The 15860-nt window shown below is 34.5% G+C and overlaps 1 protein-coding gene across 1 annotated transcript in view; it reads left to right on the forward strand.

Annotated features, from left to right (window-relative positions):
• Window positions 1-15860, forward strand: part of LOC150106679 (heat shock 70 kDa protein 4L-like) — a 371849-nt gene that overhangs the window by 250950 nt on the left and 105039 nt on the right. Inside the window, exon 11 of the mRNA XM_090392631.1 lies at window positions 7349-7596. Coding sequence (XP_090248757.1) covers window positions 7349-7596 — 248 coding nt within the window. The remainder of the gene's footprint in view (window positions 1-7348; window positions 7597-15860) is intronic.

A 15860-nucleotide genomic window follows, 5' to 3' on the forward strand; every position in this document is an offset into this window, starting at 1 on the left:
ATCAGGGATGTTGTAACTTAAATTGCTGTTCAGATATTCAGGATTAAGGAGAATTTCCCTGGATTCCACAATTTTCCTTTCAAAGTCATCACTGCAGCGAAAAATGTTTTCAGATTTATCCCAGCAAACTGAGTAACTTTGGAGATCATCATGAGGATTGTTTGAGAAAAGAGCATGACTGGATAGCACAGATGCATGCGATCTTTTATAGGAGATGTGTCTCTTATGTTCTTCTATACATAGGTCAATAGATTTGTTAGTCTGTCCAAAATAAGGAATATTACAATCGCACCATAATTTGTATACACCTGGATATTTTAGGTTGTGATGAATAGGATTCGGATGGTTTATAAGAGAATGGATTTTAGGAAGTGTAGTGAAAAACGTCCTGATGTTGTATTTTTTAAGGACGCCAATTTATTGGAGACTGAACTAATGTATGGGATTGAGATGCTACCTTTAAAATTAATAGTTTCTGTAGTACACTGCTTAGGAGCATCCAGAAGAAATTTCTTAATCGTTTTTTCAGAATATCCATTTTGTTTAAAGATAAGAGAAAGGTGATTAATTTCTTTTTGGAGCTCATCTGGTTCATTTAAAAGAGTGCTCTGTGTCCTAAGGTAGAAATAGTTCCGAGCTTTTGTGGTGGAAAGTGATGAGATTGACAGTGCAGATATCTATTAGTATGAGTGTGTTTTCTGTATATAGAGATTTTAAATCTATCAGAGCATCGTGTAAGAATTACATCCAGGAACAGAAGGCAGTTATTTCATTCTAGTTCGGCAGTGAATTTTATGTTAGAATGCTGGTTGTTAAGATGATGAAGAAAATCCATGAGAGATGTGTGCCCGTGACTCCATATAATAAAAATGTCGTCAACATAATGCCGCCAAACAAATATATATATATATTATATGGGGCTTCCACGGGCTACCGAGCGCGTTCCCTTGGTGGCGGATGGGGGGAAACCCTGACTACCATCCGTTGGATATCAGGGCAGTTCTGAATATATTGAATAAAGAGCCCTGGACCAGTGGTTTTGGGACTGGCGATCCCATGTGAAAATATTGCCATTCACCAACTCGCACTTGGCCAGCATGGTGAATTGATGGCCTAACCTTCTAAGATGAATCCGACAGAAATAAAATGGCCCTCATTTCCTGGAGGCCAGATTGTTACTACCTATGACAGCAGGCAGTTAAACATGAAGGCAGAGGGTGCTAAGAATTCCCAGGTAACCAGATCATGCTGCCATTGGAAACTAGAGCTTGGAACATTAAACTGTAGGAACATTTCTGAGCAGTGAAGCATGGTTAACTAACTGAAGAGCTAAAGTGACTAAAATGGGACATTCTTGGACTGTGCGAAGTCAGACATAATGGTGAAGAAATTCTTCAATTAAAAAATGGAGACATATTATATTACAGAGGTCAAGATAAAGAAAGAATCAGTGGAGTTGGATTCTTCATCAACAAAAAACTGAAGAACAACATATTAGAATTTGATAGTGTATCCGATCGAATGGCAAGTATTGTTGTTCAAATCTCGAAAAGATACACTCTTAAGATCGTCTAAGTCTATGCACCAACAATAAGTCATACTGATGAAGAAATTGAAGCCTTCTTGATGATGATATATCCCAGCTCTACAATAAAGGAAAACATCATTTCAGAATTGTAATGGGAGACTTTAATGCTGGAATTGGTATTCAATATTCCGATGAAAGCTCAATGGGAAATTTTGGATATGGCATGAGAGATGACAGAGGAGCAAGGTTAATAGAATTTGCAGAAAAAGAAACCTGTATATCATTAACTCCTTCTTCAAGGAAAAAAACACATAGAAAGTGGACATGGAAAAGTCAAAATGGGAAAACTAGTGAAATTAACTTTATCTTCAGCAATAAGAAAAACATCTTTCATGACTGCTCTGTTATAAACACCTTCAACATTGGAAGTGACCATCGTATGGTACACAGTAAGATTCAAATAAACTGCCAAAAAGAAAGAAGAAAAATATTTTGGAAATCAAAGCAAAACCTAGATGTACAGAAACTCAACATTAAAAAAGATATATTCCAACGAACTAAACAATAGATTTAAACATCTTATTATAGATGACAATTCTGATCTATCAGAAAGTAATGACATTATTATCCAAAACCTTTTACAATGCTCACTTGAAATAGCTGGTACCACAGAACAGAAACAAGACAAAATCTCTGAAGAAACAAAACAGCTTATGAAGAAACGAAGAGAAATGAAACAATCAATTAACCTACAGAATAAAATTGAATACACGTAATTGTGCAAAACAATCAGAAAACATATCACAGAAGAAATAAGAAAATTCAATTGTAAATTCGTACAACAAACAATTGAAAACAACCATAGTCTCAAAAAAGCCAAACAGCAATTGATAAACAGCAAACAGATGGTTGCAATCAAACTACAAGATGGGACCATCACCAGAGATAGATATGCTATAGCAAAAAGAATTGAAGAATTCTACTCAATATTATACCAGGATGATGAATTAAATGAAGAAGAAGACAACTACAACACATCTGAAGTACCACAGATTCTACCAGAAGAAGTTATGCAGATCATCCAAAGCTACCAAAATGGGAAAGCTGCAGGTGAGGATGTAGTTATAGCTGAATTTCTAAAAACAGGCGGAGAAATAATCTACGAACTCTTAGCAAAACTATTTACTTTATGCCTGAAGAAAAATGATGTACCAACAACATGCCAGAAGGCAACCCTAATTCTGATACATAAAAAAGGTGAGATAGAAGACTTGATGAACTACCGACCTATCAGTCTACTATCAGTGGTCTACAAAGTGTTTACAAAAGTCTTAGCTAATAGACTTTGTGCGACTCTGGACCTAGCACAACAAAAAGAACAGGCAGGCTTTCGAAGGAGCTTTAGTACAATGGACCATATTCAAGTTGTACAGCAGATTATTACATATAACGGTGTAATGAATATCAATTACCACTATGTCTTGGTTTTATTGACTATGAGAAAGCCTTTGATTCACTTAAAACTTGTGCAATACTTAAAGCATTACGAAACCAGCAGGTGGAGGAGTCCTACATCAGAACCATGAAATCAGCATACACTAATGACACAGCAGCAATTCATTTCAATGGAAACATCTCTACTGTGGGAATACAGAAAGGTATAAGACAGGGTGACACAATATCTCCAAAATTATTCACCGCATGCCTAGAAGAAATATTCAAACTTCTTGATTGGGAAGGGAAAGGTCTGAAGATAAATGGAAGATATTTAAGCCATTTACTCTTTGCAGATGACATAGTTATCTTTATTTCAACTGCACATGAATTACAGACTCATATCCATGAGCTCCAAATTGAGCAGAACAGCAGGCCTAAAGATAAACCTAAAGAAGACCGTTATGTCCAACCAGAAATAATAAAAATCAATAATGAGGAAATTAAGCAAATAGATCATTACATATACTTAGGACAACAGATATCAATGGAACAAAATATCATGGATGAAATTAAAAGGCATGCATTGCTTGGGTGGAAAGCATTTGGAAAATTACATTCAGTATTCAAAAGCCAACTACCATTATGCCTGAAGAGAAAGGTTTTTAACCAGTGTATTCTTCCTATACTGACATATGGCTGTGAAACATGGACACTGAATGCAAGGAAATTCAAAAATTAAGAACAACACAATTTGGTATGGAAAGAAGTATGCTTGGTATCACAAGATTGGATCACAAAAGGAATACATGGATAAGAAATCAAACCAAAGTCTCTGACATCATAGGAAGAGTGAAACATCCGAAGTGGCAATGGGCTGGGCATATTGCCCGAAGACAAGATCAGCGATGGACAAAAGAAGTACTGGACTGGATTCCACGAGAGGAAAAACGACCATGATGCCGACCTAAATCACGATGGATTGATGATATCATCAGATTTGCAGGAGTGACATGGAAAAGGAGAGCCATGGACAGAGAGTGTTGGAGTAATCTTGGAAAGACCTTCATCCAGCAGTGGATCGATAATGGCTGATGATGATGATGGTATATATATAAAACCTGCATTTTACTTAAATGCCACACAGAAATTATAACAATGATCCTAAGAACACCATATAGTTATCAGATCATCAAAACTAGGAATACCAGAACTGTTTATTTTTGTTGCATTAAGCTTAACCTAAACTGCTTAGTAATGCTTAAGGAAAGAAGTTTTATATTATTGTGTGTGTGTGCGGGGGAGTTATTACAAGGTGTTTGACCGTAGTGAAGCATGTTTACAAACAAAGATTTGCTTTGTTTGAAAGATGTGCTCAAACATGTGGGCTTGTAACACACACAGACACACACGCATGCACGCACGTTTATTAGCTTGATTTTATTAAATTTCATTTTAAATGCCAAAAAAATTAATACGTTTAATTGACAGAATTTTAGTTTTAGGGAAAGATACACTGAGTCTAGTTGCTTGGATCCCCTTTAATTTTGAATGATATGCCCACCACCACCTACAGGCATTCAGACTGATCTGTTTCTGACTGAATCCCAAATATAGCTACGATATGATCACAGTCTATCTTAACTGTTTTAATTATATTTTGCATGATTCCTTTTGCTACAAGAGAGGCATGTGCTTTTGTGCAGCAATATTCCTTGCCATAGGATAATCAGTCTTAAATTTCCTCTTTTTGATTATCTGGTTTAAGATCTCATTGAAAGTTTTTTCAACGAGATCTTTTCATGGTTACACTATAAATCAAAGATGCCAAGAAATTATATTCTTGCTTTTATCCTTTATCCAAGTGTAAGTAAACAAAGAATGTGTGTGTGTTGCACATATTGCAACACACATATATCCTTAAAGACATGTATAATACTGTGCATGATAGGAAGGGCCACTATCCAGACCAGTTTTGACCTTTATTGAGGTCTCATCGGTGGGAGCCAGATCTAGAAGTGATGCCAAGGTCACTTCAATCATGAAGTGACTGAAGACTTCATGCTCAAGCTTTGTTTGCTTATACTTGGATAAAGGATAAAATCAAGAATATAATTTCTTGGCATCTTTAATTTATAGTATAACCAAGTGAAAAAAACTTTCAACGAGATATAGACATCCATTAGCTTCTATATACAAGTAGCCCAGTCATGAAGTGGCTTCACACACTTTGTGTATATACACTTGGATAAAGGATGAAACCAAGAATATAATTTCTTGGCGTCTTTAATTTATGGCTTAAGATTTCATAACCTCATTATGCATCATCCATTTGCTATCTGCTGCTCCCCTGATTCTGAAAATCACTTTTATTCCCTCCTCCCCTTTTTTTTTATGTACCATTTCCAGCCATGAAAGATTATAAACTTTACAGTACTTTAGTACCATGGTTTTTTTTTTAAACACAGTCCAAGTAAACCCTGCTCTAGCAACCAAGCATAATGAAATGCTTTCAAGCCACTTCAGGCCTCCATTAACAAGCAGAACAGTGAAATTCATTTCCTATATAAAGACAATCCATGCCTATGGCAATATTCAAACTTTCAGCCTGTTGGTTAGACAGTGAATACACTGACTTCCTTAGTTCAACTACATTCAGGCAGTGAAGTCATCTCCTTTGGTGACTTTATTGTCTATCATTAATCAATAATCAGAAAAGAAAAAAATCCTTCTTTTCTGATTACTGCTAAGCTGGAAGAGAAATAGTATTTGCTTTAATCTCAAGGTTCAGACAATGTTTCCACTCTCCATAACCTACATCCAGAACCTAATGCAAAAACACACATTCTTGCAGGCTTATAAAATGCTATATATATATATATATATATATATATATATATATATATATATATATATTATGGCAAGAGCCACTACCCAGAAACATATCTGAAAGGATGTTGCATTATGGGACATTAAGGCAATTAATGTGAAGTCATTATACTCTATGTACAAGTGTTGTCACAATACTTCGCATGTAAACTTTATTTGCTTACACTTAGATAAAGGATTAAACAAAAGTATCATTTCTTGCTGAGCTTATTTGAATTTATAACCAAGTGAAAATACTTCTGTAAACATGAATTAAATATACCAAGAAATTATATTCTTAGTTTAATCTTTTATCCAAGTGTAAGCAAACACACTTTGCACCTGAAGTATCTTCAGGACCTAGCAACTCATATATAGAGGCTAATGACTTCACATCACTTGCCTTAGTGTCCCCATAATACAAAGCACATATCATTACAGACAAGTATAATGCTATTATGTATTATGGGAAGGATCACTACCCAGAAGTGATACCAAGATTGAAGTAGTGCAGAAGTCATATTTCCATGTACAAGTAGCCAAAAGGTGTCACACCTTAGTACTTAAGTACTTATTACTAAAATTAATAAAATTTAACCAAGAATATAATTTCTTGGTGTCTTTAATTTATAGTATAACCAAGTGGAAAAACTTCCAATTTCTATAAACATGATTCTTGTAGGGTTTGCGATTTGAGTTCTTTAAATTTGCAGTCTTGTATTTTAAAACTGAAGTGCAGAGATTATGTGGTGACCAGATATAGTTATCATTGTACCCAAAGTATGTGATAGATTATTTTATTACTTCAGTCTAATAAGTTGTATTATTATTACAAATATTTAAATATCATTATAGTTAGTTAGTTAATATATGATGATACAATGGCCATGAGATCCATACAGTCAGGTACAGTCCATCTTATGAAACTAATATAAAGCTATTGGTTATAATGTATTTTTTGATTGTGTGTTTTCTCCTCATTTGCTGGTTGCAGAATGAAAAACCCAAGTTTACAAGAGGTAAAACCCTTTTACCACTGTATGAGACTCATCTAACTAAGCCCTGATAAACATTCTTCATGTCCTAGATGATTCAAACCCAGGTCTTTTCAACCAAAAAGGTATTGTTGAAACCAGCTGAGATGTGGAGGCTCATTATTGCAATATATATCTTTAATTCATAAATCATTGTCACACTTAATAAATGCCAGTTATGATTTTTCAACATGTGCTGCATTTTTTATTACTTATGTTTCACTTATTTAATGTTTCTTCAAGCAAAGACTGTAACTCCATACCAGGTTTTTTTATTATTATTAATTGCCCTGTTATTTGGTTAAATTTACTGGTACACTGGTTAAGCAGGAATCTATATATTTATAATTAAATACTTGCTGTAGTGTATGTCAAGTTTTGTTTATCACTATTTAAAATCTTATTTAGCCTTACTTTTTTAATCTTGTACTCTTTCACATAATTATATCTTTTGATAGTTAAAATTTAATGGATTTTTTTATAGGTTATTTCACCATTAAGAATGTCTCCCCAACTGCAGAAGGTGAAAGTAGTAAAGTGAAGGTTAAGGCAATGATCAATATTCATGGTATATTTTTGGTAGGCTCAGCAACACTAGAAAAGTCTTCAGAAGATTGTGGTGATATAAAAAACACTGAAATCAGTGCTGAAGAAACTAATCAAATAAATGCAGAAAATAAGCAACCATTAGGTGAAAATCCAACTTTTGCTAGTGATAATTCACCAAACCAGGTAATTCTTTTTAAGGAAGTATTAAACTGAAAAATAATTATTTTATAGAGTAATACATATAATTCTAATGTATATGGCATGATCAAAAAAAAAATATTGAGAATACCAGTTTTATATAGAGGCGGCTGACTTCGCATACATCAGTTACCGCATTATCCCATAATGCAAAGTACACATCCTTTTGGAGGTGTTTTGCTATGCATTATGGGAAGGACCACTGCCCAGACCTGTTTTTACTTGTATTAAGGTCTCATCAGTGGAAGTCAGAACAAAAAAGATACTAAGGTAGAATTGATGCAGAAATCACATATTATCCACATACAAGTGGCAAAAAACGTTTATCACCTTATTATTGAAATAATCCAGATCAGAGATAGATGTAGAAAGTTTTTTTCACTTGGATACAAAATTTTACTTGCTAAGATACTTCACACACAAACTTTGTTTGCTCACAAACAAAATTTGTAAGCATTGTAAGCTAGAATCTAATTTCTTGGCAAGTATAATTTATCTTGTAATCATGTAAGAAACCTTTCTACTCCCTCTGGTCTTGGGTATTTCAATAATAACATGATACACCTATTTACTACTTGTATATGGAAAATATATGAATTGTGTATTAATTCAACCTTAGTATCTTCTTGGGTCTGGTTCCCACTGTTGTGAAACCTTGGATTTTCAACAAGATAAGTACTTAATCTTTTTCATTGTTTTATACTGTGGTGTTTTAAGTTAATATTTTAATTTTAAGTAAATATTAATAAGATTGCTGGTAGTACAGTTAATATCTACAGGAGCCACCATAATTTTATAGTAGCTCAGTTTTTGTTGATGGTGTAGAATTGTTTTTGTATCAAAGGATTATTTTATTTTCAGTCTTACAGCTGAAAGGTTTCTCTTATAATTAAATGCAGTATTTTTTATTTATTTATTTATTTATTTATTTTTTTAACCCTGAGATAATGGTACCAATTCCTCCAAGGGTGAATACTCTAGGAATTGAAGATTTTAAGAGATGGTAGGAGCTAGCAATATTTATTCTTTCATGCCATATGGCAGAAAGAAATATTTTAGTTAGTCAAAGATGTGAAAACCAGGGATAAACTATTACAGAGTTTTCATTCCAAGATATCAAAATAATTACTGTAATGGTAGGAAGCCAGGTTAGAGCAATAAAAATCAAGAGATTTCCAAGAGATATAATGGAATATATATATATATATATATATATATATATAAAACAGTGATGAAATGCTTATCCAGACATACTCAGCATGGATAAAATCAGTGATGTGAGGAGGTCACTCTTCACAATGGACATTAACACATCAGTATCAAATTTTGTCAATATCAGTACAGCCTGAGTTATGGTGAACTATTTTAACATGCAGAGACGGTGCCTGCATTGCAGTTCATGCAGTCACTTTGGCACCAGGGTTAAATGCTTGAACCCTGTGGAGAGTGGACATATTGCTAATCAGTGTCTCAAATCCAGTCAGAAATACAAAAGTTCTGATCATTGCATTACTACCTGTCTGTTTAGAACTTAATTAATAACCGAAAGAATGGGAGCACTGATAGAACCTGTTAGAATAGCATATATGGCAGAGAGGAATAAAGAAAAGCTCCTAGATCTTCCAGTTTAATCTAGCAAAGCGAGCACTTGCAAACAAACTAGATTTGGTAAAATTACAGTATCATCTAGAAATTAGCTCAAAAATTCCAGAACAGCACGAGCCTCTTTCCCTGTCAAATATGGATGGAATAACATTAATTAAAATTAATAATAATTAATCTATTATAACAACTGAACAGAGAGAAGACCAAATACAAACAAATAAATCTGTTATATAAGGAGAAATCAGGGAACAGAGAAGAGGAAACAGAAAAACAAGTAAGAAATCTTTTAGAAATTAATATTCACACAAGATCATCAAAAAAAAGTTGAATTAACCAAAAAAAAAAGAAAAAAAAGTTGTGGATAAACAAGAAGAAATTAAAAGGTGAGCTAAAAAAATAAGGAACAAAATCTAAACAGAGAAGAAATGATAAAAAATGTAAAGATCGAGAAGGTTAATGATCATCAAATGAAGACTCCTCAGTCTAAGAAGAGTTTATGGACTATGAGGAACCTTTTCATGTTAATAAAGGGAAATAGAGGGATGCAATTAAAGAAAAAAAATAATAAAGTTTACTGATGTAAGGTTTTCTTAGTATAATTACCATCTACATGAAGAGAAAATTACAAGCTTTGAAATAAAGAAACAGTAGCCATGAAATTGAAATAATGACAAGCAACTGTATAAAACTTAAAAATAATTTACAAGAAGCAGACTATACAGTTGCTCCTTCAAAGCTGCATGTGTTCCAACGAGCTTAGTACTGAGTGGAGGAATTATTGATGTTATTTCAGATGAGCATTTCCCATGGAAATATTTATAGAATATACATACTACAGAAACCAAAAGTCTGTGCGAAAGTGAGGGGAGAGAGAATTGGTTAGAGATGGGTCATTAATAAATCTAATTGCTCTCCTCTGTATTGAGCCAAGCATTTTGAGAGAGCTTTTAGGAGCCTCACCCCATATGTGGGAGCAGTATTCAATAGCTGTGAGGATTTGTGATTTGTATAATGTTAACAGCTGTTCAGGGGTGAAGTTAATGTCTTGAGTAAAAGAGAAATCCTAGTATATATAGGTATCATTTTTTGAAAACCTCCCATGTTACTCCTCTTAAAAAGTATTATTTTATGGCTATTTTTCCCGCTTTTGTTTAGGAGTGTCCCTTTTTTAATGTCATTGGCTTTTTACTCAAGAATTCTTAAGGCATTGCAGGTGTATTTTAGAGACAAATATATGTAGCATAATAGAAGAAAATTCACACATACCTTTTCTTGAATGTTGTTGCCAGTCTTTTTTCTGCGATGTACATACTTCTGCTGTTGTGGTGTTAAAAGGGAAGTGTGTGTGTGTGGGGGGGGGGGGGGAATTAAGGCAATGTGGGAGAATTAATGTGAAAAAACCCAGGTTTTTTTTACATAATATATACATATATTATTTTTAAGGGTGGACAGAGCACTTTTTTTGTAGGGTGGGAAAGAGATGAAAGAGAGGGCTGAAAATGTAAACTTATTTTGAGGAAGGGAAAGGGTTTATGGGAAAAGGGGCCAGGGATAGGGTTAATGAGGTGCAAGCCATTTCGACCGTGTGCATCGTCAGCTGAACTCATGGAGGAAGTGGATGCTATGTCATTTTGGCTTGGTGTTTCTGCCTTCAAAATGCTTGAGTTATTGCCTATTGGTCGGAATTGTGACTTAATTTTTATGTTATGGAGTTTCCAACACTCGGAGATTATGTAGGGTTGGTGGACGTTGATGGAGTTCTCGTCACATTTTATGGCTATCATTTCCTGTATTCTAAGCATTGTTTCGTTGTCTTGTCTGTCTATTATGATGCCTTGTCGATTTGCAGGGTATGTTTTTGTTCAAGGGTGTGAACTGCTATTTCTGTTTTCCCTGTACTTTGTATTCTATTTTTCTTTTTGATGTTGCATTTTTTAGTGTTTAAATGTTCTGAAATAGGGATGTTACAGTCACGGAAGTGTTCTTGTAGTCTTGCCCATAAAGACCTGATAGTAGAACCTGTATAGGCGATATCACGGTCTTTTTGGCAAGGAAATTTGTAGACTACATTGTGGTGTTCTAATATTTCTTTGTGTGTGTGTGTGTGTGAGATTTAGTGGGTTTTAGAAGTGTTGCCAATTTTTGGTTTGTGGTGAATACCAGTTTATTGTGTTAAAATATCGTTATTTTAAATATGTTATGTCACGTGTGCAAAACTTACAGAACAAAGAAATTGCCTCAGGCCAGAGCCAATCTCTTTGTCTGACCTACTGGTGTTTATTCTCAACTGAAATTGGAAAATTTATTTAATTTCCAGCTGTGCCACAAATTTTGTGGGTGGGAGTTGAATTTCCCTCCGAAGAAAAAACACAGTAAAACGTACAGAACTTTCCTCTCTTATTTATCACGAAATCTATCAACGTATATTTACTAATCTGCATCGTGACGATCTAATTTTAGGACACACAGATTCGAATTAATAAGTAGTGCATTGGAAATAGAAATCAGGCAAGTTATTTAAACATGAAAACAATCTATTTAGCATCAATGAAATGTACAATGGGTCAATTGTAAGTACTAAGTAAATTAGCATCTATGCTTCAAATCACAACTAATGACTACGTTTACAATTTAGTTCCTTATCATAATCAATTCTAGTAAGACCACGTGTCTATAATTTTCTCTCGTTAAACTTGGTAATACTCGGATCAATTTTTTACATAACATTCTGCAGGTTTAGGCAATAGCTATAACATTAAATACACGATGTTTCACCTTAAATTTTAGCCAGACCTTCTCTAACATATAACAAAATACTTCAGATATCAGCATAAGGCCTAAAGTCCTCAAGTATCACTGTAAAACAAGTCCCTTAATTAATCACCGTCACAATCTTCTTATTTCCAGCTAAACAAAGGAAAAATCTTACTTTGAACAGATGTCTGGTCTTTTCTGAATGATCCCTGAAATTACTTCCTTCTATTACCGTCCGACTTTAGTATTGCACTTAGATATCATCTCCGGGATTTCGTGAGATCTCCTCTTAATATCGGCGAACATTTGGATCTTGGCGACATGAAAACTCGGCATCTGATTTCTTCTAAAACCGTTTATCTTAGTCACGTCGCTTTCTCGGCATTTACTATCTGGAACGCAGGTCTCCGATGACGATTACAAATTATCTCCCATGATGTTAGCAAAACTCCGCTGCCGTAGCATACATTGTAACTTCAGGTTGGAACCCCATATGACCCAGGAACGGGATCGGACGTACTCGAACTCCAATAAAAAGGCAAGACAAGACCCCTTTTTGACATACCAAACTGCTATTTATACGGTCCCAATGACCTTCGTTTTTGCTTATGTCATCGTCCCCCTGGTACTTTGGTGGTTTTCACTTGTCACCCTCGTCGATTGGTGCAATTAGTCAGTAGAACCCTGTGTACTGTTGACCCTCGAGGTCGCAGTTGCCCCAGGTCATTAGTTAGTACCTTAATCCGTCTAGAATTACTGGTGACTAAGAGATTTCTTAAGACACAATTAATCTTACACTTATTTTTCTGTTCTTTTACAAAACCCTTTGAGGTGACAACATTCAGTAATATACAAATTTTATTATTTCAAAAATAAAAAATGTGAAAATATCTCTATTAACCCACAAGTAACTTTTTAGTGAATTTTGTTTACCAGTAAAATCGGTATATAAGGTATTTTTGTATAAAATCCTTCTATACATGATTTTACAATGGTCAGTATGTTTGAAAATGTATTTGTAGGCTTTGTATGTGTTCTGGATGTATGGCAGTTTGATAACTGTTTGTGTTGTGAATTTTGTTTTGATTGTTGGGTTGTTTTGATGGCTTTTTGCTGTCCTGTTTGCGTAATTTATTAGTTGTATGGGATAGTTGCGATTTATAAAGATCTGTGTTAGTTTTTTTATTTCTGTGTTGAGATAATTATGGTTGGTTGAAAACTTGTAAGCATTTATAAATTGTGATATGATGAATAATTTTTTAACAGAATATGGATGGTATGAGTTGAAATGGAGGTAGTTTCTGATATGTGTGGATTTGTGGTATATTTTCGTGGCTATTTTGTTGTTTGTTCTGATTAATGTCGGGTTTAAGAAATTGATGGATTTGTTCTGTTCGGTTTCTATGGTGAATTTTAGTCTGTTGCTGTAACTGTTAAGTGGTGATGTGTGTTGGTTCAACAATGCATAGAATATCATCCACATATCTGCCATAAAAGGTGATGCCATGGGGGGGGGGGGGAGTAGGAGTGATTCTGTGTATGCTACGAACAATTCCTCTAGTTTGTCTGCTGATCTTTTGGCCCATAGGGAGTCCAAAAATTTGAATATACATGCTGTTGTTGAACTTGAAGGAGTTTGCTGAGATTATTAGTTTGATTAAGTTTATGATATCATTAGGTATTAATTACCCTAAACTCTCGTACAAAATTAACACGTAATGACATCAGCATATCAGATCATAATCCAGTCCAACTTAAATTCCACTTCATTGAAGAAGTAGAGATTGGTTCAGGTTCATGGAGACTTCCACCAAATTTCCTATTGATCTTTTCAGCCAAACTCTAGACATGCTATTCAAACTGAAATAATGTTACCTGGAACAGGGATATGTGATTAAAATTCAAACAAGCAGTAAAACAGAATATGATTGAATTTGGAAAGGAGCAGGCTTTCCTGAAAAAGAAAACGTTGAAAGGCTTGCACAAAGAAAAAACTTCTTCATAGCAAACAGACATACTGATATAGAATGCAATAACATCATTTAGAAACATCAATACAGAGATAGAACTGGAATGCAGAAACAAGTGGGAGAAAGAATTTTTTAAATAAAAATACAGCAGCACTAAGCCCTTCAGCTGCATTCTTCAATAGGCATTTCTCCAAATTCTGTGAAGAAAGGTAATATCACTCATATCTGCATGGATGGTGAAGATATGTCTAACACATGATATCCTTGACTCCTTTCAGAAACAGTATAAAAATCCATTTAAAGACAATAGTCTTTAACATTAATGCCTTTCCTGTTCAAATCCAAGGTTGACTTGACAGACCCATTATGGCAGCTGAAGTTACCACAGCCTTTTTATAAAGAATGATAGAATTTTACTGAAAGGTTTGGTATTTTAATTCTAGTTATACTCTTTAATTCTTTTCTCTCTACAAGTCACATACCAGTGAATTTGAAGCAAGCCATATCATCCTCATTCCAAATCCTAATAGAGATCAAACCTTAATTAACAGCTGGAGGCTTACTTTTCTGTCTAATACTGGCTACGAAATATTTTTCTGCATTATCAATAACAATATTATTAATCAAAAGCACATAGGTGTATGAAGTTCCGGGCCAAATAGTAGAATTCAATCTGTTTCTACTGTGTTCTACGCTACCTAGTTAACATGAAAAAGCAAACAATAATTGTACTCTTGGTAGATCTTACTCAAGCATTTTATAATGTCCGGCATCTCTTTCTCTTCCATGTCCTCCAGCAAATTGGTATGGGTGAAACGCTACTATCTATCATTAAAGAAGCTTCTGCCAATGTAACTGCCTGACTTCTGGTTAACGGGTTCATAATAGACATGGTAAGAATTTAAAAAGGAGTCAAGCAAGGTTGCCTTCTTAATCAGTTGCTCTTTGCATTGGTTCTTGAACTTTTTTTTTTTGTAGGATGATTCGTATGCTGTGTGAGGAATAACAGTTCCCTCAAGTATGAAAGAAAATAGAATATTAGCATATGCTGATGACACTTTGAGGGATGATGATTCCCATATACATTTTAGTTATTTTATTTTATTTTATTTTATTTTTGAAAATTTAGCAAACTCATTGGACTAACTGCCAATGCAGGCAAGACAAAATCAAAAGTTTTTGGAAAGTGGGCATTCCCTTTGGACTAATCCCTATGAGAGAACCTCTTGCTGTACTTGGAATTCCCTTCTCCATCTATCCAATGTTATTTCTTGAATTAAGACTGCTTCAGCATTCTGACACTGATATCCTTTCCATTAATAAGAGCAAAACTTGCTGTAAGGAAATCTAATCTTTAACCTCTTCTGCCACCAACTCCCATGGTTTGGTGCTAACAATAATACTCTGTTTAATAACTTACTGAATTTCCAAGGATATCCTAACAGGGAGGATCTTGCTTGGAGAATTGCATATGGTCACTTTCCAGTAAATGGCATTATTATTATTAAGAGAGACCTCCAGGGAGTCAGGACTCATCGAGGAAGGTCACGTACTACACACACCAGTTTTAATTCTTGTTCTTGAATTCATTCACTCTACTTGCACACACAACATCCAATGACAATTCATTCCAATCACAGCACTCTATGAGAGAAAAATCTAGCCCTAATCCCCTTCTTCACAGCATTCATTCTCAACTTCCATGGATGCCTTCACTTCCTTTCTCCACCCTCCATAAAATAAAAAATTCCATCTACTGAAATTCTGTATAACCCTTTCAGAAGTTTGTAGATCTCAATCATATCACCCCTCTTCTCCTGTTTGCTAGTGTCTGCAGCCTATAAATTCCCAATCTGTCTTCATAATCAGTATTTCATAATCCTATATCTTTTTTGACACACTCCTTTGCTCTCTCTCTCT

This window comes from Typopeltis vanoorti, chromosome 5 (genome assembly GCF_054136105.1).
Source record: "Typopeltis vanoorti isolate ZY-2024b chromosome 5, IOZ_Tvanoo_1.0, whole genome shotgun sequence".
Lineage (NCBI taxonomy): Eukaryota > Metazoa > Arthropoda > Arachnida > Uropygi > Thelyphonidae > Typopeltis > Typopeltis vanoorti.